The sequence below is a fragment of the Sturnus vulgaris genome, chromosome 4 (assembly GCF_052056855.1).
Source record: "Sturnus vulgaris isolate bStuVul1 chromosome 4, bStuVul1.hap1, whole genome shotgun sequence".
Lineage (NCBI taxonomy): Eukaryota > Metazoa > Chordata > Aves > Passeriformes > Sturnidae > Sturnus > Sturnus vulgaris.
The window spans coordinates 32,126,395-32,150,827 of NC_142246.1; the positions used below are offsets into that span (position 1 = coordinate 32,126,395).

Below are 24,433 nucleotides of genomic sequence, written 5' to 3' on the forward strand. Positions count from 1 at the left end.
ATGACTGCCACTTAGTTCAGTACATTTAAGCAAAGAACAAGGAAGATTAAATTGTTCTTCCCAGCACAGTTTGTCAGTTTTCTTCTTATCCCCACCTATACATCGGAAAAACCCTCATAATACAACTAGCTGTGCACTCCATGGAAAAACAGTATATCCTCACACATTTTTTCAGGACTTTACTCATGCTTTCCTTCAAGTTTCACAGCTGTTATTTTGGACTTTAGTGCCATAGATGGATGCATCAATCCACAAGTGAGATCGGAGTTACAAAAAAAATGAAAGCAATGCAGTAAGGGCCAGTTTCAGAAGTACTCTGTCACAAGCAGTTTATTAGAACTTCACTTTGACAATAAATAAGGTATTTCCCAAGCAATCAAAATGTAATTATTTAGAAAGTTAAACAAGGCAAATTTTCACAATGTAGTTTTTTATATATACATATTTTACTGTACTTTACACACCAGTTCATCCAGAGCTGTACAACAGTAGGATGTCTATTTTTAAAGTTCACACAGCAGGAGACTATCAAGACATGTCTTTAATCTGGAAACTGTATGTGTAAAAGTAATCCCAAACCACATCAGCTCCAGGTTCGATAGTCCAACTGGTATGACTGAATCTCTGTTCTTTAGACTAGCTGCTGAATTCAAAATTGGATGTATGGCTTACCCAGAAGAAATAGTGCCTTTTTAAAGTTGTGGTTTTAAAGGACTTGTAAGCCACTCAATTGCAACAGTACTATGTAACCATTTGTAATCTACAGTGCTACTGCACAACCTGCTGTTTTCAACACAATGGCACAGGACAAACTTCTGTAAAAAATGATCATTTTCAATGTTGTAAATCTCTAATAGTAAATACAAACTTTGCACTTAAACTGTTAACTGTGAAAACATCTTTCAGGTTTGGTCAAATGAATTAGCATTTCTTCACTTAAATATTCAAGACATTTAATATGCCTCAATAATACTTTGAGTTTGACATTCAAAATTAATTCAAAAGAATGCTCCCATTAAATAAAGATTTCCCCACATGTTTATTCCTTAAAGAACGTCTATGAAACACTAGGTTTTTTTAAACGTTAGTTCTGCTAAGAGTTGTAATTTCAAAATAAAATTAAATTCTTATGGTTTGATCAAAGCCATGTTTCCAAAGTGAGCTTTACATATTCTGTGCAAGATCCCATTTCCTTTAGTGCAGAGGTCCAGGTCTCAAAATTACGCAGCTGCAATCGAGTTGTCATCTGCTTGACGACCCTGAGGCTTTAAGAAAATAAAGACAGAGAATTAAAAAAAAAAAACAAACCAAAACAAAACAAGCCACCAAACAAACTCCCCTCAAAAAACCCAAACCCAACCAAAAAACCCACACCCAGACAGAAAAGACAGACTACTAGGAAACCAACTCTGCAATGCACTCTGCTGTCAATGTAGCTCTGGTACCCAAGTGTAGCATTAAGCTTATCCTACTTCTAAAGGTGTCCAATAGCGGCACAAACATAGAGGACATCCAACTGGAATTTCAGTTTGCCCCTTGAGAACTTGGTAGAGGCCTCAGCTCCTCAACTGCCTTGTTAAATGTCTTCTCTACACACATCTGCACAGCTTAGCACAACACCTGGCTGATCAGAGCTGAGCATCACTGCAGTACAGAAAGCTGATAATTATCACAGTGTGTAAAACAGAAATTAGACTGACAGAAATTTTAAGCAGCATCACTGGAGATAGAAGAGAGCAAGGAAGAAGTTTTAAAGAAGAAAAGGCATCCTTACAATAAGGTTTTCCGAGGTTCTGACAATTCCAAAACAAAAGCAAACAACTCTGAAGCTTGAGAGTCCACAGGAGTTTTATGAACACCATGCTTTTGAGAAAACATGCCTCTTCTATTTACTTAGGAGAAGACTCTGACAACCAATCTTGAAGAGCCAGTGACTGCCAGCATACCCAAAAAGTTCTGCCTATCTCTTTTGGTTAAAACAAAATTGAAATAACGCCAGGCCCATTTCCTAGAAACACGATTACGGATGTCTGAACAAGTCCATCTCAAATCATATAAACAAGTCTTTGGGCTCCTTGCTTGTTAAGAATCTGAATAAAAAGTGAACAAAATATTCTGGAGACAGCAGCAGTGGAATGAGAAAGCACAGTTTAGGGCAAATGGATTTAAATTATTCTTAAGAATTCAAAAGATCTGTTTTTCATGACATGATTGAACGATCTTCAGAGTTACACTAATAATGAAAAAAAAATCTAGACTGAGTCACTGACAATGTGTTTTTAGAAGTTATTTAGGGAGGTGTGGGATGCTACAGTGTCTCTGAACCTAGTCATATGGGTTGCTCACACTTTTTTCAGAAGTGTTATGAATTACGGTATTAAAAGTATTTGATTATTTAGCTCCCTCTACTACACTCAAAATAGAGGCTATTTTAAAACTTATTTTACAGAGTGAGACATGGAACAGAACAGGAACATGACAAGCACATTCAGTTCATTCATCTAGTGGTAACCAAATACATACTGCATTGAAACAGATTTCCTAAAGATTTTGGCTGACCACACCAATGCACAACACAAGATTTTTCAAAGCAAGTAACCCTGTTACAAGCTGGACATTTTAGTCTGCTTAGAGAGACACAGCTTTGAACACAGTTGGGGTGGTTGTCTGCAGAATCTGAGCAGCCCCAAGGGGAGCCTTTAAACACAAATCAATCCTCACAGCCTTACCTTTACAAAAATGTGTGTCGGTATGAAACGTCTGAGCAACTGATTGGTGAAGTTTGGGAATCGCATCAGGTTAACATGAAGAGAAGGTAACTGCTGATACCCAGCCATCAGAGGATAGAAGTTATATAACATTTCCTGCTGCGAGCCAGGAAGGATTCTTAGTCGGATCTTAAAAAAGGAAGAAAAGAAAGCCACAACTGTAGGTAAGTTCTGTGTCCAAAAGCTCTGTTTACTTTCTATTTATGCACTGGTTACTTTCTGAAGCTGGAAAGAATAAAACTAATTTCGAATTCTAGTTAAACTATTGCTTCTATACCAAAACACCATGTTACCCATAAAAAACATGACAAACAGCTCCTAGACAGGATTCCATCTAGCCCTTTTTAAAATGGAGTCTGCATTCATATATTCTTCCAGAGAGAATTTACCATACTTTAAACATCTAAAAAAATGAGTTTGTCCTCTCTGTACATCAGTGTAAGTCTAATCAATGTATTCTTCACCAGATAAACCAGCAGGATCAGTGGACGTGACAATTCTGTACCTGTTTAAGGCCAGAGAACATGAAGGCATCACTGGGTTCCACAGACACCTCCACATCCTGGACTAAATTGGTCTTGTTTTGCAGGTGATACCTGACAGGTAAAGACTCTCGGACTCGACCAAATGATGGCAGATCTTTGGAAAGAAAGTAAGTAATTTCAAATACAAAACACACCTTCAAATTCCATTAAAAAAAAAAAAGTCTATTGCAAAAAGCAGTGAAAAGTTAAGATAAAAAGATACAAGAACTAGGCATCTAAAGCACTTCTGACAAGTTTTTTAAGAAACAGATTAAACAACAGAACACCACTACAGTTTTTCAGTACCATGTTTCAACATCTAGTTATAAATCTCCCAGTTGCTAATACTGCCCAAGAATACTAACTAGGAAATAACTTCCATTGCTGCTGACTATTTTCAGCTTACCAAAATCTAATCAAATATTGTCAGGAAGCTCCTTTGAAGTGTAACAGGATAGGAGGATAATGGAAGAATCTCAGTACAAATGAAATCAAGCTGAGGAAAGCATTGAAATTGTGTGTGTTTGGTGGGCATTTCAATCCCCCTCTGTTCTTGTGCAGGTGAAGTGCTAGAAGAGAAACATTTCACCTGCTAACAAGCATGTCCAGATTTCCAGTCTGTTTCTTCCTGGGATGCACCCATAATGTGGGTGGATGGAACAACTGTTGCCATAGGCATCTAGAGAAACCTACTGGGAAGGCAACATCAGCAGAGGTAACTCCAGTCTCTGTGCTGCCACATAACATAGGTCGACTATTATGTCAGCTCCACTGACAGCTTTTAGGAGAACACATTTGTGTAACTACCTACCTCCTCTTCCCTTCAAGTGGGAAAGAAGAGCAAGCCTTGAGGCAGTTCTTTCTCTAGCTCCATAATATTCAGCATCACTTTTCTGTATTTTGCTACAGTAAATTGAAGCTCTGAGTGCTGTAAAAATCTTGGCAGTCTTAAAAATTCTAATTGGGACATGCACGTTGCCAAATTAATATTACCTGCATTAACATGGAGGGGAATGCTCTCTACAATCACATGTGGTAGAGTGATGACTGTGTTAACAACAGGTACACTTTCCACAGGAGAACTTCTGCAGAAAAAAGTCAAATGCAGACCATGTTGAATACTACACTACATAAAATATCAAGTAAGTATACAAACTAAGTAGTAATTAGTAGTAAAAAGTCTAGACAGTGCTTGTTACTGGAAAATGCAAAACTTTTTTGTTTGTTTTTTGCATTCCTCCCCACTCTCAACCCCAAATCCAAAAATTCACTATTGTTCCTAAAAATAAATCAGCTTATTTCCTCTCCTCATCAAGGCCAAGAGATGCTTACCTCTTCCAGGAGATTACATAACATCCAGTTGCCACTCCACTAGCATTAGTAACTGGAGGACATCGAAGGCAAAAGCACTCACTGGCACTCTCACCTGTCTGTAAAACAACTATCAGCAAGATTTTGTTTAACATCAAAGCATAATAACAGCCTAAGCCACCAAGTCTAGAAATGCAATGTGACACAAACACAAGCATTCAGCCAGAAAGGCCTTTGAAGTGCTTTGCAAAGTATACCTACAAAACATATAAATCCAATAGATTGGGAAGTAATCCAATACATGAAAAGGTGGCATACACAAATGCATGTCACTTTACTTTCTGAACAGCATTACAATATCTTTAATGTACATACAGAATGAGTCATTGCAAATTTAGACTTCATAAATACACACAAAAAGCAAAATAATGCCAATTCAAATGCTACACTTCTACAGCAGATTCTAAGACATCAGCATAAGATGCCTCTGATGCTTGAAAATTAAAATGAACATGGACACATCCTCTCTCCCTCTCCAACGGACGAGAACTGGGGAAGAGAAGGAATATAAGAAAAATCTACTGGCCTTTCAATGAAAATGAGTTATCATTTTTCTTCTTTTGTTTTTTCTCAACTCAAATAAACTTAAAAATAGTGCCTTTTCATGTAGACAGTGATTTAAAAAAAGTACTAAGAAAATAGGTTTCAGTCTTTCAAAATTTATCATTAATATTTTAAAAAACCCCATCAACCAAAAGCTGGACAACTGGACGGTTGATATCTTCAGGGTTCATATGTCCTGGCACTTAACTGTTTAGGAGCATCAACCAGAAGCCACGAAGCACAAGATGCCAGAGCTGAAGATGAAATATCATAGTTTGAAGACTAAAGGACTTGGAAAATAACTGCTTTTTGCCAGGCAACCCTTGAATCAACAGAGCAAGTAGAGCCTTGCAAGTCCTTGATTACATGAGGGGCATCTGCACCACAGTTAGGCAGCCACCCAGAATACCTCACTGGATCCAAAGTTTTGATAGAACACGTAATTCACATCTCTGATGTCACAAATATAAGGACAATGTTTTGTTGGAAGATTTTGGATCAGCTCTACTTTTAAGTACTCCACTTATGTAACTTTAACACTAACACCTTGAAGTTTTAATGGCTGAAATGTTCAAGATAACTTTTAAAAATGTAAGTAGTAAGTTACTAAACTGTGGTAATATTAAAAAAAAGATTGTCACTACTGGTTGTTCTTTATAGCCTAACCTTTCTAGCTGCAAATTTTTCAGTTTTGTGACTGCAAACATGGATATGGATCACTGGCCTTTGGATACTGCCTCTATCATGTGATAAAGTGTTCGCATTCCAGAATGGCTTAGAAACACTGGAAATATTGAGTATCTTTCCATATGGCCATCTAAGAAGTTGCACTTCAGGTGCTTTGTGTCCTGTCTATTATATTTAGAATTTTGTTAACCATCCATCACCCAAGTCTATTTAGTTGACCTAGTGAAACAGAACTACATTTTAAAGCATCCTGCTGTCCAAGTTGGGCAAGCAACTAGAGTACTAAGCAGCTTTCTTCTACTTACAGTTCAATAAGCAAAAACTTTTTAAAGTGTCCTCCCTTATTACTACCAATTTATGCAAAGAGTATGCTCCTGATAGAGAACATACTCTTAAGAAAACTTACCATTCTCCACATAAGATTCCAGTTGATCTACTGGGGTCATGGAAGCTGACAGCTGTAGCTGGCTTGTTACAATAGTGAGAGGCCAAGGAGACGCACTCAGGATGTCCGTCATCAGTAAAAATGGTATATCTGCAAACACTCTGTCCAAGTGCTCCAGCTGCCAAGACACACACAAGCTCTGACTATTTCTAACTAAACAGGCTGTGACTCCAAAGTGCTGTGATTCCAATATATGAACAACTTTTCAAAGACATACCTTTGTGGAGACAAATTTGACAGCAACATCAAACGGAAACACTGTGTCTATGGTCACAGTTTCATCCTTTAGAGGCAAGGAAAGGGATGGGAAGAAGAGAGGTAAAAAAAGTTATATTCAGCTTAAGGCCTGGCTATTGATGTCATAGATTATTAATGTAAAGTTACTTTTAATCATTATTTTAACCAAGTACTCCCCGGAGAAGAATGTATCTTTAAAGATATTTACAAATAAATACAGAAAACTTTTATTCTGCTAATAATTATGGAACTGCTTATGCTAAAATGGGCTACCACGCTGATTTAGCATTTATTCTATCTCCTGGAAAGGGTTCTAAGATTCTCACAATTACAGCTTTTAGAATATTTCTTGTAATTCACAAATTTATCTGTATAAAATGCAAATCTTTAAAACCTACCCGGTGACACCTGCAGAGGATTTCTTTTCCCTCAACAACAGTGTTGATTAAGTAAGAAATGTAAAACAGAAACATTCTTGTACCAACTGTTCCACAACGGATGTATATTGGTTTTTCTAGCTGCAAAATAAAGGAGAGTCTATGAGCTATATGTAAACTACATTAATTAGGCCTAGAGCTGTCCGACAGTTATTAATCATCTGACTTGGTCTAACAGGGCAACAGTAGAATGGGCATTATTTTGACCATAATGTATCTCCTGTAATGCACAATCTAGATCATGCAGTGAATGATTCTAACCAGAGCAGCACAACTCCAGCTGCTTCACTGGATTTGTTTGTTCCAGATGCTTGTCTGTTACTTAACAATACAAAAAAAGAAACATAACCTTGTAACATATGATATAACCAACTCCTAACTTACTAGTCACAGCTCCAGTTTAGTGCATATTTGATCCTCTATCATCTTGAATCACACTTGCTGACTATTATCCACTGTCCATTAAGCAGTGCATTTCATCAGCAGTTTAAATCAGCCTCCTTATTTCATATCTCCCAGCTGTATCATCAAACCCAGAACATACCTTATTATTCTCCAATTTAGTCCAAAAGGTGATCTCATTAAAAGAATACTAAACAACTAAACTACATGTAAACAGTAGGCAAAATATGCCATAAGTATTTAACTTATTGGTTCAGATATCAGAAAGTAAACTGAAGTCCATCTAAGAGAGTCTTTTATTAGTTGGTCCCTATTTTCTTGAGTGGGATATAGAAGTAAGATTTTAAGCCTTGACCTTTTCCCCTGGTTGCAAGTCTCCCACAGGGATATCAGGAAGCAGTGCAGGAAAAGAGTCATCACATGCATCTGTTCCATGAAGAGTCACCTGAGTTTTCTGAGTCAGGTTGGCATCTTGCCCTAGGATTAAACACAGTGTTCATATCCACGCAGGCTTGCATCACTAAAGCAAAAAAACAATAACTAAAAGTGAAAAACAAAACAAAACAAAACAAAAAAAACCTCGAAAAACAATGCATGAGGAGTTAACACAGTCCATTTTTTTGAGTGAATCTTTCAAAAGTACTAGCAGAAGATTTGACAGCATCTCAAAATTTTCCAAGTTGAAGCGTTTGCACCCTTGCAAGTTTATTGTTTCATTTCTTCGAGCCAAGAAAAAAAAAATCTCAAAAATCAGAAATCATATCTAGATGTTCCCTACCATCTATGTAACACAACAGGATTATGTGATCCAAGTTTTTCTTAACACTATATAATGAAGTAGAAAGGAAGTTTCACTGTTCTACGATTCTTTTGTTTTCAAGAACATGGTTTAATGATTTCACATATTTTAAAAACTTTTCTTTCAAGTCAGTGTTAAAAATACATAAAAAGAAATGTATAGATGTTAAATGACACCATTCTTCGGTCAGAGCTTAACTAGAATAATGGCATTACTGCAATTACATGGGATAATTTTCAAAGCAAACAAGCCACATCTTGCCAAAGAGCTACAAGTGTGGAAAATACATCACCTTCCCTATAAATGAAATGTCAGATTTCAATTGTTCTTTTAATGCAATCAGCAAACCCACACTGACCTTGCATATTCCATGTTAAAGAAATTAGATCAAGCAAGGAAAAAAAATTAAGAAAAACAAAGACCACGTATTAAACACTGCTTCAGGAGCCAAGCCCAAATATCCAATTAAACAAGTTTCAAGAACACTCCACTGACTTTAATGAATCGTATAACTCTATAGAAAATAAGGTTCTATTTCAGAATACACAGAACATATGTCGTCTTATATGCTAGTGGCTTAAAAATATTTTTGCCTTTCAGGATAATTGGTACAAAGAGGCATACTGAGTATAACATTTGTGCTTCACACACTGAAAACTGTCAACAGTATCCACATACCGAAAACTAGGACTTAGACATACAATATTTTCATTTTTTCCTTTGCTTTCTAAGAAATACTGCTTCAGTGCTCCATTGTTCCCCAAATTCCAAGTGGTTTAAAAACCAAATCACATTGTCTAGGGCAGGGAAAACAAAAAAACCAGGGCGGGTGTGAGAGAAAACCCACAAAGTATATACTTAGAAAACATTTAACTAGCATTGTCTAGTGCTCTAAGCTCAGCAAGAAAAAGATCACTGCTGGGAGAAAAGAAAAATTCAGTTACAAGCATACTGAATAAAAAGTTTGAAAGGAATACAAAACCTTTCACGTTTTCTTTCAAACTTGTAAATATTTATATTCTGAAAATATCCATGTAAGCACCACAGATAAGCAGTGGTTAAAATAATCATAATTGAATGAGTCTGTTCGCTGTTGTTCTTACCACTGGCATTTCATCATTCCCAACTTTCACTCTGGTTTGGCTTTTAACTACTGCGAGAAAACATTTTACTATATTTCTCTGCATAGCATCCACAAAAATTATGATACTGCTGGATTGAAAGAAAATAATCCCAAATACCTGGCTTTAAACCTGCTGTAAGCTTGACATCTTTGGCCACTGTCTCCTCATGTGACTGGACTGTCACAATCAGACAATACATTTCATTAGTCAGGGCAGGAGGCTCATGACGGAGTTGAACAGAAATGTTCGGCACTCTAGAAATAATCCTTTAAGAGAAAAGACTCAGTTATTGTATCTTTCTTAAATAACTTGCTTCTAAGCCTTGTTTAAAGGAGGCTAAAGAACCCTGCAGTTTTAAGAAAGTTCCCACAACTGGTGGCCTATTAAACTAAGAGATGTGAGACTCCTGAAAAACAACATGATGGGGACAACTCAATAAAAAGAGACCAGTGTGGAACCCCAGTTACTCACATGGTGCTTGCCTGAATAGTCAAAGTGTCCCAGTGCACTTCATTGTCTGCAAGCTTCGGTCTTCGCTTGAAGGACCGTGCTGCCTGCAGTGCTTCTTGAGATGAGGAAGCATCTCCCCCTCCTCCTCGCCAGTTCAGAATCACACAGCGGCCAGATTCACTTCCCAGGATCAAATCCACAGAAGTGATCTGACAGACACAAATTTAAACACCTATTGGTGAGTCTTCTGACCACCTATTGTAGGAATATAGTTTCCCAACATACACAGACAAAATAAACACATGTACCATCAAAAAGCTTCTCACAGCTTGGAGACTGAGGACCTTACCACCCCAAGACTTCATTTAATGAAGCAGCAGTGGAAAAAGTATCCATGTTCAGGTGCAAGCAGTGCTGCAATTTCCTACCCTCCCATACTACTATACCACAGCTCACTTTTTAAATATTGCACATATTTTTTTAAAAAAAAGTTTTAAAACGTCTTGAAACAATTCTTCAATTTTTGTGGTTTTCTTTGTGTTTTGTCATTGTCAATAATTTCACTCACTTTTGATACTCAGTTTCAAGAATTCAGACATTCAGAACTGCAAGTGACTTTTTAACTGGTGCCAGATTATGGGCACATTGTAGTCTGAGTTCATTGTACTTAACAGTAAAGAAGGGTGGGTACAAAACAAATGGACAAACCTCAATCTTCTTCCCTACATCTTCAGTTTTTGCAACAAATTTGAAAGAGAACTTTCTTGTTTTGCCAGGCACTAAGCACATTGTTCCTTGTGATGACTGCTCTAGAATATCACTTTTCTGATAGGCTTCTTCTATAACACAGTATTGGTTGTAATCCTACAATGGAGGAGTGGGTAAAAAAAGTTGATGCATTCAGACAGAAGACATCTTTAGAGAGTAATGGCAATATAGCAAATATTAAGGCTCTGTGTTACTGGATTAAACTGTATGGGTTTATCCCACTTTACACAATATCAAAGTTAGACTAGCAAGTAATTACATTGTAATTCTCTGACACAAGATATCCATTATATTACTATAACTTCAGGAATCAGAAGAAATAAGACATTAAAAAGATCCTTCTGAAACTTTAGCAAGCTTCATAAAAAAATCCAGATATGACAGATTAACTAATCAAACTGCATTTCAGAGTCTTATTCCAGTATCAATATACTTGTCAAAAGCAATAGATAATGCATTAAAAACCCAAAAATATTTCAGCTTAAGTAAAAACATAATTTTTGGAAAAAACTTTTGATTTTTTTTAATGTTTTAAACCAATAAAATGTTATTCCATTCTTATTATCAGTTTCTATCACTAGGTCAGAGATAGTTAGAACACAGGTACCTGATTACTGAAACTGATGCAGAGCTTAGAAAACCTGATAGGATGAGGACAATCAGCTCTCAAATATACGTCAAACTGCACAGGAACATCAACATGAAAACTAGGAGCGAGAAATTTTGCTTTGCACTGTACTGGAATTAAAAAAGAAAAGAAAAAGTAAAAGAAAAAAGAAACAAGAAATAGGTATTAAACAAACTATAACATTAAATTCCAGAATCACACTCCTGAAATGATTGTGGCAAGAATTGTTCTGTGTATACTCTTACAACTCTGTTTTACAAGTGGACATTTTTGGCTACTAACACTGTCACAGAAAGCCACTTTTCAGCACTTGGCCAAAACCTTTGCACAGGAGAGGAGATACAGATGTCCAGCAGAAAATAGACAGTCCTTACACTTGGATGTCACTCATGTCCCTTTTCAATGGCAAGTATTACCCTGCACACATTCTGCCCTCTTTCCTCAGAATCCTACTTCAAAGCACACCAGAATGTCAGAAGTCATTCACAAAGCAGGGAAGTCTTTAGTAATCCATATCAGGAATAAGGAATCACTGACTTCTTTCATTATTTCTTATTTAGACACAGAACAGAGCAAGGCTAGAACACTGTTTTTAGTTTTTATACACCCTTCATATTTTCATCCGAATTAGTTATTTTCAAGGTATAACTACATCCAAATTTATCATTTAAATTTGGTTTTTTACTTACCAAATGGTATAAAATCTTGGACTTCTATTGTAAAAATATTACTGCCTGCCAAGGAAACACGGTCAGCCCACAATTTCTGTGATGCTTTCACAGCAGCAGTATCACAATCAGGTTCAGGATCAGGACTTTCATTCTGTATGCAGGCAAAGGATTACAAAGAACAAGAAAAGAAAGTTACTAGACAGTGATCACTCTTAGGATTATTTAAAAGGGTAATAACAGTTCTACTACTTACCATCAGAACTTTTATGAGATTTTTTTCTATTCGAGATTTCTGATCTTCTTTAAGAGTAGATGCTAATAAAGAGAACAAAAATATTATAAGACAGAAGCAAGGGTCTCTACTTTTTTTTTAACTTAATAGTTAATCTTTCCCACAGATTGCATCTTTCAAATAACACATTCCAGAGGAAAAAAAAGTTCTAACATCCATCTACCAGTAACGAAGGAATTCCCATTTAAAATGTTTCCTCTTACTTTCACTGAAAACAAGTAAAATATTTTTTTATTAGACAAGCATTTTGTAATTTATTGGAGCAAAGCCTCAGAAAAATAATGCTTATACCTCCTTGTTGTTTATATTTAAAAATAGAAGAAAGCATAGACAGGGCTGGAACATGCAAAGAGGCCAGCTCATATAATACTAGAAAAAAAAAAAACCAGCTACAGAAGGTGACAGGATAAAACAAGGACTACTTAAAATAAGCATTCTTTTCTTGAAGAAAGGTGGCTTTGCATTGTTTTCTCTTCTTCAATACAAAACAGAGTAGCCAAGCTAGCTCTAAGAAGATGCAACCCATTTTTACCACACCTGCCCTAATTGTGGTATTAGCAATTTAGGGCCCAAAAGGATTATTTCTACCATGACAAGGAGCAGGCATTACATGGACCAGAGTGCTTGCATTGTTACTGTGGAGCCACTCTATGCCACATTATTTCCCTAAAACATCCTGCATACATATTTCATCAGCAGAGTTCCATAAAGAGTCTGGGAGAAGCATATTTGGGATATTCATGTCCAGAAAAATCGTGTTAGTTTGTTACTAGGAAAAATGTTTTTCTCTTTTAGCTATACTACAGTTTTTTCCCATCCCAAAGCTCAGGAAGTTCCTGTTACATTTTGAACAGTCTCAAATGAAGCTCTGTGTCTCAGATATCCTGACACAGTCTATTTGAATACAATGACTTTTATAACTGAAGAGAAAGACAACTCCCTATGTAGCATATAGGGTAGTAAAAATCCAGCACAAGTGCAGTTATTTTGTAGTCAAATAATCTGAAGTACTGTAAGCACTGTGTCTGACAATGATTTGTCATATTTCAAAATATTCACGGAAGAATACCTCTGCCCAGTAGTTCTAAAGAGTATGTTATATAATTTTTCAGCTGGGCCATCAGATATGAACATTTGAGTGCTGTTGTCAATATGGAAGTGAGGAGGGTCCACCATCCTTCGCTGCGATATTCACACATAACATAGTCCAAGAGCCTGCAACACAGCAAAGTTGAGAGGAAAAAAGTTATGCTCACCGATATTTTTTGAAGCTTGCATTTATTTGGTATCATTAATACAAAATTAATCTTCACTAATACAAAATGCTAGATTAAAGTCTCCTGTTTATACAAGGCCATGATTTATCGAAAACAGCATGAGACTATGATAAAGAAACATTTATTCTCTGAATTTTGTATTTCAAGCTAGAAAAATTTTCACAAGAGAACAACAAGAAAACTCATCTATCTTCACATAAAGAACTAGCAAAGCAGCAACTGAACGGAAGTGCCTTAGTACAATATTGCATTAAAAATATGCCTTACTATTGAATATGCAGCAAGTATTTAGAAAAACAAATTAAACCCCCACAATAAAGTCCCCTTCCAAACTGAAGAAATTTAATGTTCCTTAAGCCAAGATGCTTCTTTTCTCTCCTACTTCCTATCCCCTTCCTATCTCTCCTCAAGGGTTTCAAAGGTCCACAACATATGCATCAATCTTTATCAGGCAAAACCACACATCTTAATATGTTCCTAATACTGACCACTGTCTGCTGCTACTAGCAAAGCAGAGAAATGATTTTTTTAAACTCTTCTCAACTATTTAAGACAAGAATTTCTGCCTACTTCAGAGAAATCTACCTAACATTAAAAAAAAAAAAAATCTTGTTCATAGAACAATCAGGCTTGACACAAATTGATCTGCTTATCCTAGCCTATCCTCTCTTCCATGTAAAGCCCAGTCAGCTACTAACAAGTGAATACATCTCTTCTACTTCAAACAAGAGAGACAGACAGACAGCACTCAGTGAGCCAGAAATAGATCATATTTGCCCAATACGGCAAATTCCCACAAGAGGTCAGAGCAGGAAGTTTTTACACTCTAATAACTGACTCATCTGGTTTACTTTCTTTAATGCAAGCAGGGTTTGCAGACTCAACAGATTGTGCATCAATCACAGCCAGAAAAAAGGAGCATCTCATATAGGCTTCCAACATTATTCCATAGCAGTAAGACATGGGGTCTTAGTGAGAAGATAGCATGGAAAGAAGCAATCATGAATGATACTCACTTCAAAGCTTTGGCATAATCTTTAGCATAGTAATATTCTTCTCCCATTTGAACCACTGGAAAAAAAAAATCCACATCACTACTGAAAGCCTTTTCAAATTAAATTTTAAAAATGCATCTGATTATCTATACTCACTCAAATGACTTTTCATTCTTGGACATTTGTATTTCTTGAACTGTGCGACAGCATTACTCAGCAAAGTGATTATTAGCTCCTAGCAGATAAAACCATTACTGATATTATTATATATGAAAATATTAGGGTCATATTAAAAAAAAAAGATTTTTTTTTTTTTAAAGAATAAAACTTACCGAGTGAAGAACATTTCTCTCTTTTAACTGTAGGGATAAAATCCCCATCTTCTCCTTTTCAGGATCGGAAAGATCAAAGCCTGCATAAGACAATGAAACAATCCATGAAACTGGAATTCTGTCCAGACTCAAAGGGAACAATTTAGACCATGAGCAATATGCAATACAAGCTTCAGCTCAAACACAATCACACATTCTTTTACCTCACAGGCAGCTATATCTCCCTAGAAAGGAAGTTCTAGAACACAACTATCTTTCTCCTTGTTTTCAAGAATCTACCCCAAATCAGCAAAATACAGTAAAACCATCTAGTCCTTATACTGCATCTTTTAACACTTGAAGTGTGTGTGTTATGAGAAATTAGTCCTTTTCTAATCTGATCTCAAATAAGGCTTCAAGCTTATATTTCTGTAGCAGTAGAGAAACATACTCAATATTCCTTGCCGCCATGGTCTTTGCCCATAGAAGTCAAGCACTCCAGTTTGCGTTTCCAGGGGATCCGGATTGGGATATGTCACAGAGGGCTGTAAATTCAAATATAGTAATTAGAAGGGTTCCTATTCCATTTTCTGCCAGGCAAGGGTTAGAAAAATACTAAAACAATATCCCCCCATATCCTAGTATTAATGCTCTTGTTTCTCTGCTTCCTGTATGTCACCAGATACAGTGCACCTATAAATATACTGGAAAAACAAAGTGAGTTTTCAAATATCCAGAGATGTAAAAGTATATTTTAAAAAAAATTTAAAACATGTCAGAATTATTTCTAAATAAATAAATACTAATGCATTTGTTCTGGGGCAACCTTTTCCATACGTAAAGAATACATGTAACGTTAACAAGCATCACAAAGACACATATCCTTTCCTTGGATTTCATTTACACACATTACAGATTGTTCCACTTCCATTTAAGACTACATTAGCAAATTCATTATCTGGTTAATTACAGAGTATTTTCCCCTCCCAACTTACATCATGGTTACAAAGCATACTTGCTAGTTGTTTCCGTTCCTGTGCATAGTAGGCTGCCTGCTGGTAATAGAAACCTGGATTCTGAGTTTGAATTGCTGTCAATCCCAGCTTGATTGCTTCATCAAACAAGTCACCAAAAGCCTGAAACCTGTAAAAAAAAATTATGGCCAAGATTATTTACAGAACAGCAATATGAACTGAACGGTATCCTACAAATAAAAGTTCTGGTTACCCAAGACAGATGATATTTTTCTGAACTTTTGCATCTAAGTTATATGGCTGCATTTGTTCACACTCTGTTCATTCAAAGAGAAAATTAGTCAATGACTGGTGTAAAACAGAACAACAGTTTATGTTATGTTTTTGTGTATCTCTTTGATATAGAACTAAGATTTTGTACCCTGTCTAGACAAGTAAACCTTTTGAAATTCACTGTTTATCTAAAACCCTAGTAAGCAAAAACATACTGTTTAGACATCCAGGCAGCATGCTCAAAAGCCAGTTCTGCACTTCCTATTTTTTTCTTGCATAGGTCAATATGCTTCCTGAACTGTGCAATAGCATCCAGTGGAGTATTATGTTGAAAACAGAGGCGACAGATCTAGGAAAAGATAAAAAAACACTGTTAGGTTGCTAAGGATTAACACTAAACCCTGCCACTCCCCCAACTAATTTTACATATTTCTGAAGGGCAAAAATTGCATAAAAAACAAAGAAAAGCAGATGTAAACCATAATGTATTACACCTGAAACCATATGGTTCTCTATTTCATCTACTACTATTTATCATCCTGTTCTTGCCCAAGACATCAATGGAAGAATGCATAACTCACTGCCAAATATAACAGAGAACTTCAGAGCCTCTAGAAAGACTATTATTTTGAAGACTGCAGTCCATAAATGAAATTTAATGGAATACAACTCCAAGATTCTTGCAAGTGGTGGGATAGTTTTGCTTTACCTAAAAGTCCTCAAAATACCACAAAAGTATGGACTGATTCTTAGAGAGTTACTTTCTTCCCCCTAACAAGCAGTAACTGAACCATATTGGCCTAAGCTTTGCAAGAAGACAAAAATATTCTAGGAACAAGCAGCCCTGGTGTTCATCTTCTCTACACAGAGTGAGAGTTAGAGTCTAGTCTTTCAGAAGAGTGCATCTGAAATGAACTCAAATCCTTCAAGATAATCCCAAACCTCTGCTAAGGATCTTTCTTTTGTGTGGAATTCAGAAGTCTCTGCTAGTCTGAGCATAATTGATGTTCTAATGATAACTCTTTCTAATCCATCTCTGTAAAAGCAATATAAAACTGAACTTTACAACCTTTCCCCATTAAAGGTGCATCAACTTTTTTCTTTTAAGTAACATTTGTCAAAGACTAGAAGTACAGTTGTTACCTTGTAATTTATAAATCCTGCCATGGTCTTGATTTCCAACATGTTTGTTTCATGAGCCCTCAATTCATGCACAAGATTATATGCAGTTCTGTAATTCCTAAGCAGGAATATTTAGAGTTAAATCACACATGATAATGAAGTTCTAGAACAGGACTGCCAACAGTGAAAAACAGCCTTCCAATCAGAGCATTCTTTCCAGTGAAGAACTTGCCCCTTACATACATGCTTAAACAATTTTGCATTCAGGAAAACATTTGTCACAGTTTATGGCTTAGCAGAATTTGGGGTAGAGAGGGTGGGGGAAGATAACATGAGTCTTACTTGAGAGCATTCTGTGTATCCTGTTTCAGCTCACTGAAGAAGGCTATTTTGAATTGGTGTCTAACAAATAAAAGCTGCAAAACACAACCAATGTACATCATTCACAAACATCCAACCATACCTTTTTACCTACAGAGAGATACAGGTGGTAACTTCAGAGGTTTACATAATACAGCACTCGACTGGAAAAACTGACCATGCAACTGTTTCCTAATAGCTGTCTGCCATCATGACGCAGCAGTGATCTTTCAATAGATTTAATCTATTCAAAGCCTGTTACCCTGGCACAAGGGAGAGGCTTTGTAACACCCCGAAATCTCTATGCCAACACAGCTGACTGTGGTTTGGAGCTCACCACTCGGATTCCAGCTTCTAAGAGAGCAAAGCTGGCAATCCCAACAGAACATAATGTGTCTAAGTGGATTTGAAAAGCAAAAGTTAAAAACTGAAATCAAGTGCAACTCTGAGTACAAAATATCTAAGGGAAGCACATCCCACGACTTAAGACACTTAACTCAAATAGGTTAAACTATGTAGATAAGTAAGAAGTTTTTCTTTTTTTAACCTGAGAACTTAATTTTCCCTGCAGCTCTTCTAAGGAAGATGAGAAAGATAAATAAAAGGACAAACTCAATCAAAATAAAAGTTTAAAATGCAGAAAATAGAACCAGATTTACTTCCTATACTGAGAGGACATCTCAAATTGGAAGGGGGGAATAAAAACATTTAAGCAACAAACCCTTATTTTCATGTTTTAACATGCAATATAACATGCACAGTATTTAAAAAATAGGGTAACGTTACCTGATGAGTGGTTTTGTTCAAGAACTCCTTATGAGATTTAACTCTCCTTATTTCTGTATAATAGTAAGTCTGCGCGTGCTCATAGAAAGCATTTTCCAACCTGCAACAAAGTTGCTCATAAGTTTCACAAAGTTTCTCCCACATACAAAGAAATTTTGAAGTTCTTCAAAATAAGTTACTTTTAATCATGTTCATTTTAGTGCTGGCAAAGGGCCTTGTGGCATTACTAAACTCCTCTTCACATTATCACACAGGGTAGGAGTCTGCAGACAAAAACCTTACACAAAAGGGGTAGTAATAAATAGAACACAAGTTTGAGAGCTTTATATACTAACTTCTCATATAACAAACTCTAGCATTTAATTTAAAATAGTCTCAGGATAAGCTATTCTGATTTTGCAAGGTAATAGAAAGTTGAGAGATGCTCCATAGTCAAAACAAGAAAACCCTGCTGAAGCTCACAGAATACATCTGAACAGCATCCTATTTGCTGGACTCTGGGGGAAGGAGTGGGAAGGAAAAAATAGCAGTAAATAAAATTATGAGGGTACAGACTAGGTTTCATCATTCTGTCCAAACATCAACAGCTACGTCAGTTGCAGAGGTCACAGTGAAACTTGTCTGCAAGAGAAATAGCCCAAGGAACTCACAGGGGGAGAGGACAAAGAGGACAAGAACACCAAAAGCAATATGGGACTGAGGAGGCTCTAAGGAGCATATGTTGTATGATCAAGCTGTAAGGAGTAAAATCAACTAGAACAAGATCAGAATCCAGGAGAGGAATACATGCAATAGCACTGACACATGCAGGAAATAAAGGCTGAAGTACCAGTTATGTTATTATAATCTCAATTTAGCACCAAAAAAAAAAAGCTAAAAGTAATGGTTACTTTATTTTGATCAATTCCAGTGGCAGTTTGGGAACAGCATGGATACAATAACAACATTAATTTATGTTGAGAATTATACTCTTTATATATAAATATGAGGGTGAAAAAGAGCCTCGGACTGTGACCCCCTACTCTCCCTGAGAGCATATGGAAAAATTAAAACTAATTATAGTAAAACATAATTTGCTTTAGTTTGAGCCCTTCTTTTTAGAGATACATATAAGTGTCTACCATTCCGCAATCCACTTTTGAAAGGCCTTCCTAATTTATTTGAAGTTGTAGTCCATGTAAATATCAAAACAGAAAGCACAAGTTTATAAAATGACAAAGACATAATATTTGCAACCAGATAGATGTCACTTAAGTGTTGGAGCGTAAAAACAGGCCTGAGTTCCTCAGAGAGAGAACAGAATACAGGAGTTAAATTAAAAACCTTTAGAGAAATTCAAGTATATTACACTTCTACTTCATGTCTGTGTTGCATAAGCTTTAGTTTTAAGTAAGTAGAAATATTATTAAGTTGCATAGATATGAAGTAGAAGTAAAAATCTTAGTTTTAAGTAAGCAAAAATATTTTAAGTGTCTAAAAGGGCACAAAAGCCTTAAGACTCTAGTGTAAAAAACAAGCTCCAATGAGAACTCAAAAACATAGTTCTAGACATAATAAAAGTATAATAAGAATATTGCTTACATTCTTCAGATAGAACAGATAGGCTACATGCGCAAGCCAGGTGTAAACTTCTGTATTATAGAACTAGAATTCTAATGGGTTTAGAAGAAATGCTTCAGATTCGTGTTGTTAGGTCACTGGGTTATTTGTAAATAAGAATTGTAAATAAGAACTGGGGAGACACACTCTCTCTCTCCCTTCCTCCTCACCACCATCATCATTGCCCAGAAGAAGACAGGAGCTGCGGCTGCAACTTTGGCCTCCTCGGGACCTTGCACCAGAAGCTGCTTCTACTTCTAATCAGGACTTTATGCCGAAAGCTTTTAGCACAGACTTTAACACTTGGGACTCTTTGTCTTTTGAGACTGATGTGCCTTTACAATAAGCAGCTTTACAGCAACTAACAACTGCTCTGCTCTTTTGAAGAACCTGAACCCATGACAATCTCAATAACTTGGTGTAAACAGAAATTGAGAACTACATGGCCAGGAAGGAGAAGGGGGAAAAACCAAAAGCCTGTTAAGAGTTAAACCTAAAAACATATTTGTATGGAAAATCATTTAGAACCAGCAGGGCTAACACCACTGCAGAATTAGAAAAACCGACTTTACCTCTACCTGGGGAACATCTCGGGATATCTAATAATATTTCTTTAAAAGCAACATCTCTGACTGTCATTACTCAACCCCACATGAAATTGCGTGGAATTCATCAGAATAACCTGAAGAATTCCAGCAAACAGGTGAGTGTGCCACATATTCATCTCAACCTATGACCTCTCAAATTCTCCGTTAGAATCACAGTGTTGTTTAGATTGGAAAAGACCTTTCAGATCATCAAATGCAACTGTCACCAAATCCACCACTAAGCCCATCTACTGTCCCTAAGCACACCATCTACGTGTCTTTTAAATACACCTTAAATGGCAACTCAACCTGTTCCCTAGGCAGCCAGTTCCAATGCTTGATAACCCCTCTGGTGAAGAATTTTTCCTAATACCCAATCTAAATCTCCCCTGATGCAACTTATGCCATTTCTTCTCATTCTATGGCTTGAGGGGGAAGCCCTGGGGAAGAAACCAAACTGTACTCCACTACAGCCTCCTTTCAGAGAGTTGTAGAGAGCAATAAGGTCTTCCCCAAGCCTCCCTTTCTCCAGACTAAAGACCCCCATCTCCCTCAGCTACTCCTCATAAGGCTCTTGCTCCAGACCCTTCAAGAGCTCTGTTGCCCTTCTCTGGACACACTTTAGCACCTCAACATCTTTCTTGCACCGAGGTGCCCAGAACTGGACACAGCACTGCATGGATTTCCATCCACTACCTCCACTGAGCCAGCAGAATGAAGACTCTTGCTAGCACACTAATAGTCCAACACTGGCATGCTGACCTCAGGTTCAATTTTAGTGAAACTCGTTTTATTCCTTTCTCACTTTAAGTCTAGTTTAAAGCCCCTTCAGTAAGCTCTGCTAACTCTTGTGTGCAGGTCCTTCTTCCCCTTCGAGACAAGTGTACACCATCTGCTGCCAGCAGGTGCTGTGTAAGCCAATGCACGGTGAGCAAACAGAGCAAGACAGGGGTTCACAGTCACTTACCTAATAATATAGCCAACAAGATGATCAGTGTGTGGAAGTACAAAGAGAGATTTTCCAGAAAGGTCACAAGCATTACACAGAGCTGCGGCCCTCTCTGATGCAATAACATCTTCCCCTAGCAAAGTCAAGGAAAGCACAAGTAAATGGTATGTGGTGCTGCAATGTCAAACTAGTTCTAAAAGCTTAAAGGTCAGGTTATGAACCTTAGGTAGACCAAAAGGTCTAAACAATATTGAAAAATCTAATAAAGATAAAACCAAGAGCACATTCTTTCTTACTTCTTTCAGAGTACTATGTGCCTCATCCAGCAGGACACATTGCAGAAACTTTCTAGCAGTTTTTGGCAAAAAATTACAAGTATGATGTAAGTTTTCATCTCTGACAGAATTAAATATCCTGTGTCTTGAGAAATACAATAGTACCCATGAAAGACAAACACATATAGCAGGTAGAGCAAAAAACAAAAAATGGTTTGCCAGACACCAGAAAGGAAGCTGTAGCTCTACAGAAATGTAAAGTTAAAGTGTATCACATTTCACAGTTCCACGTGGCTCCAAAATTTTATTGATTAAAATCAAGTTAAGACAAAAGACCTCTGCAGGTATCAAATACCCTTCCTCTAAGTTCTCAATGCTTTTACCAGCTTTCCTGATCTCAAGCAATGTTTAAAATACAACTTGCTTACAAGAAGGCAGGTCAGATGTATTACCATATAAACCATCTCTGACACAGTATCATGCTCTGTTTATCCTTCCTACAGTCACAGTGCACTTAATGCATGCAGATGACACCAGATGAAGAACCACAGATAATGTGACAAATCAAAGTCAGCTCAATCCACTAGGCCTTCTGAAAAATGAGATTGCATAGAGTTTTCAAGTACCTGGAGGCAATGGCGTTTTTTTCTGAATCAAAACGACAGCAACTTTGGTATTTCTTCCCTGCAAACTTTGCCTAAAATAAAGACAACATAGCACAGTGTCAAGGCTTCACTTCTTATTTCTGAATAACCAGAACAAAATAAGATTTCAGTCTAGATGGAAGCACTGGAAGAATACTACAAAGGTGAAAAAGCCAAACAGCACAATATGCTCTGTCACTCAGAAAATGCTGTCTTCCCTCTATTGGGACAGAACAATTGCATTGAGTTTAGAAGTAAAATTTCAGGGGCTGTTTTTACTTAAGTAACTTTTACAGATAAACCACTAAAAAAGTTCTTTACTGTGAGTTATATATTAAAAAGCAAAGTTCAAGTTCCCCTTAATTTATGCTTAAGAAAAAAAAAAATCATATATTCTACAAGGCAAACTGATTCTGAAATTTACACTTATATTGGTTTGCAGTACACTATGAACCAAGTGAAAAAAAATCTACCTGACAATTTCAACTCGAGTAGCACACTCCAACTGTTTTTCCTTCCACTGTGGCTCATCCCAGTCTAGTTCATAGAATACCACCACAAGTGCTGGAACCAAATTCAGGTGTTTGTTCATCCAACCAGTCTTCAGGATTCCTTTTGGAATATACCACTCATAGGATGTCCTCTGAAAATATTGAGGATATTGAAGCAGATTACAAAATCCATTTACAAACATTTCTAGCAGGAAAAAGGGCATAGCTGCTACATTCTTGTCACTTAATAAGTTTGCCATCTTTCCTTTTAACGTTGCTCCTCTCAAGTCTTTACTTCCTATTAAACCATATCCCTCAATAGCTCAGGCACCAGGGCCTGAAGTCTGAGATACTAAGCAGCAAGAAACAACAGATTCCAGGAAGACTAGAGAAGGGGGTCAAGTTCAGGAGCATGTCTCATACACTGCTATGAAATACTAGGCTCGGTTGAAAACAGTGCAAGGACACGCCAGTTTAGATTCCTTGTCTTTGCCAGCACCACGAATTATGTAGTCTTCTAACAGTTGAACTCATTGACATTGCTTCTTAAGCTGCCATTGCAAAGCAGAGATGTTCCTTCTACTGTGTTTCACTCAGTTAAACGTTTTGTAAAAAATAGCTTTATATGTTAGGCTAGGGTTTTCTTTCAGAATACATTAAGCATCTAGTTTCTCCAAAGTTAAATTTTGAGTTTTATTTAAGCTCAGATTTTACAAGGTACCTTAATGCTATGTAGAAGAGTAACAAATACTTTAAAAAGTAAACCATACAGGCTTTCTCTGCTTCTGGCTCATGACCTAAGGCACCCCTAGGTTTCCTATGCACTCACAGCGCTCCATCACAACGCCCTCGGCTTCCCCTTCGCCCTCACAATCTCCCTGACCTGAAGCTCCCACCCTTCCCCTCCTGCATCGGGGGAAGAGGCGGCCGAGGTCCGGCAGAGCGCGGTGCCAGCCGGCTGCACCCCAGGCAGACCGAAGCACAGCCCTTCCCGCAGGGAGCCACCAGGTCCCGCATCCCCGCTCCCGGGGCCGCCGGCGGCTCCTGCTGCTGGGGCAGCGGGCTGGGACACCGCCAGGACGGGGCGCGGCCGGGGCCGGCGCTGCTCGCTACCTTCGTCCGGCACTTGGGGTACTCGTGGTCGCCGGGCAGCACTTTGAAGGAGATGGGGACGCGGTCGGCTCTGCGGTTGGCGCAGAAGGCGTCCCACACGGCGCGGTGCACGGCGTTGTACACCACGTCCAGGCCGGTGAGCGTGACGAACGCCATGGGCCGGCAGCACAGCTCCACCGGGAAGTCCCAGTGAGTCGGAGGAGTCATCCTGCGCCCGGGACGGCGGCCTGCGAGGCAGCGGGAGGGCGGCCTAGGCCGGCCACAAGAGCGCCCCGCTGTCCCGGGCCCGTGCTCCCCGTAACGCCGCTCACTGCGGCGGGATGGAGCCGGGAAGGGCCAGCTGGGAGCGGCCGCAGGTCACGGGAGGCGGCACGGGCGGGCCGCCGCCTCAGGAAGCGAGCGCCGGGCAGCGTCAGAAGGGCAGCAGGAGGGACCAATCGGCGCCACCGCTCAAGCCCTCGGACCAGTCAGAAGCGCCAGCGCGGAGACGTCACTGCGAGGCGGCCAGTGAGCAGAAGGAGGAAGCGCGGG

General features: G+C 38.0%; 1 protein-coding gene across 2 annotated transcripts; it reads right to left on the bottom strand.

The window, feature by feature from the left end:
- Positions 1–303: 303 nt before the first annotated feature.
- Positions 304–24,321, bottom strand: TRAPPC11 (trafficking protein particle complex subunit 11). 2 transcript variants are annotated; one of them, XM_014880486.2, is made up of 29 exons: positions 23,903–24,321; positions 22,772–22,941; positions 22,281–22,351; positions 21,398–21,512; positions 18,245–18,344; positions 17,441–17,514; positions 17,120–17,216; positions 16,192–16,325; positions 15,725–15,872; positions 15,181–15,274; positions 14,751–14,830; positions 14,575–14,653; positions 14,440–14,494; positions 13,216–13,361; positions 12,108–12,169; positions 11,873–12,005; positions 11,163–11,293; positions 10,496–10,651; positions 9,809–9,996; positions 9,455–9,603; positions 7,770–7,891; positions 6,974–7,093; positions 6,556–6,621; positions 6,300–6,456; positions 4,625–4,733; positions 4,286–4,377; positions 3,274–3,407; positions 2,730–2,897; positions 304–1,265 (listed from the first exon to the last, which is right to left on the bottom strand). In XM_014880486.2, exons 1-29 carry the CDS (start codon positions 24,107–24,109, stop codon positions 1,221–1,223), a joined length of 3,402 nt encoding a protein of 1,133 aa, XP_014735972.1. In that variant the 5' UTR covers positions 24,110–24,321; the 3' UTR covers positions 304–1,220. The 2 variants fall into 2 exon arrangements, 1 of the variants encoding a protein (XP_014735972.1); XR_015803113.1 differs by lacking the exons at positions 304–1,265; positions 2,730–2,897; positions 3,274–3,407 and having other exon boundaries at positions 4,361–4,377; positions 4,625–4,722.
- Between the last annotated feature and the right edge of the window lie 112 nt (positions 24,322–24,433).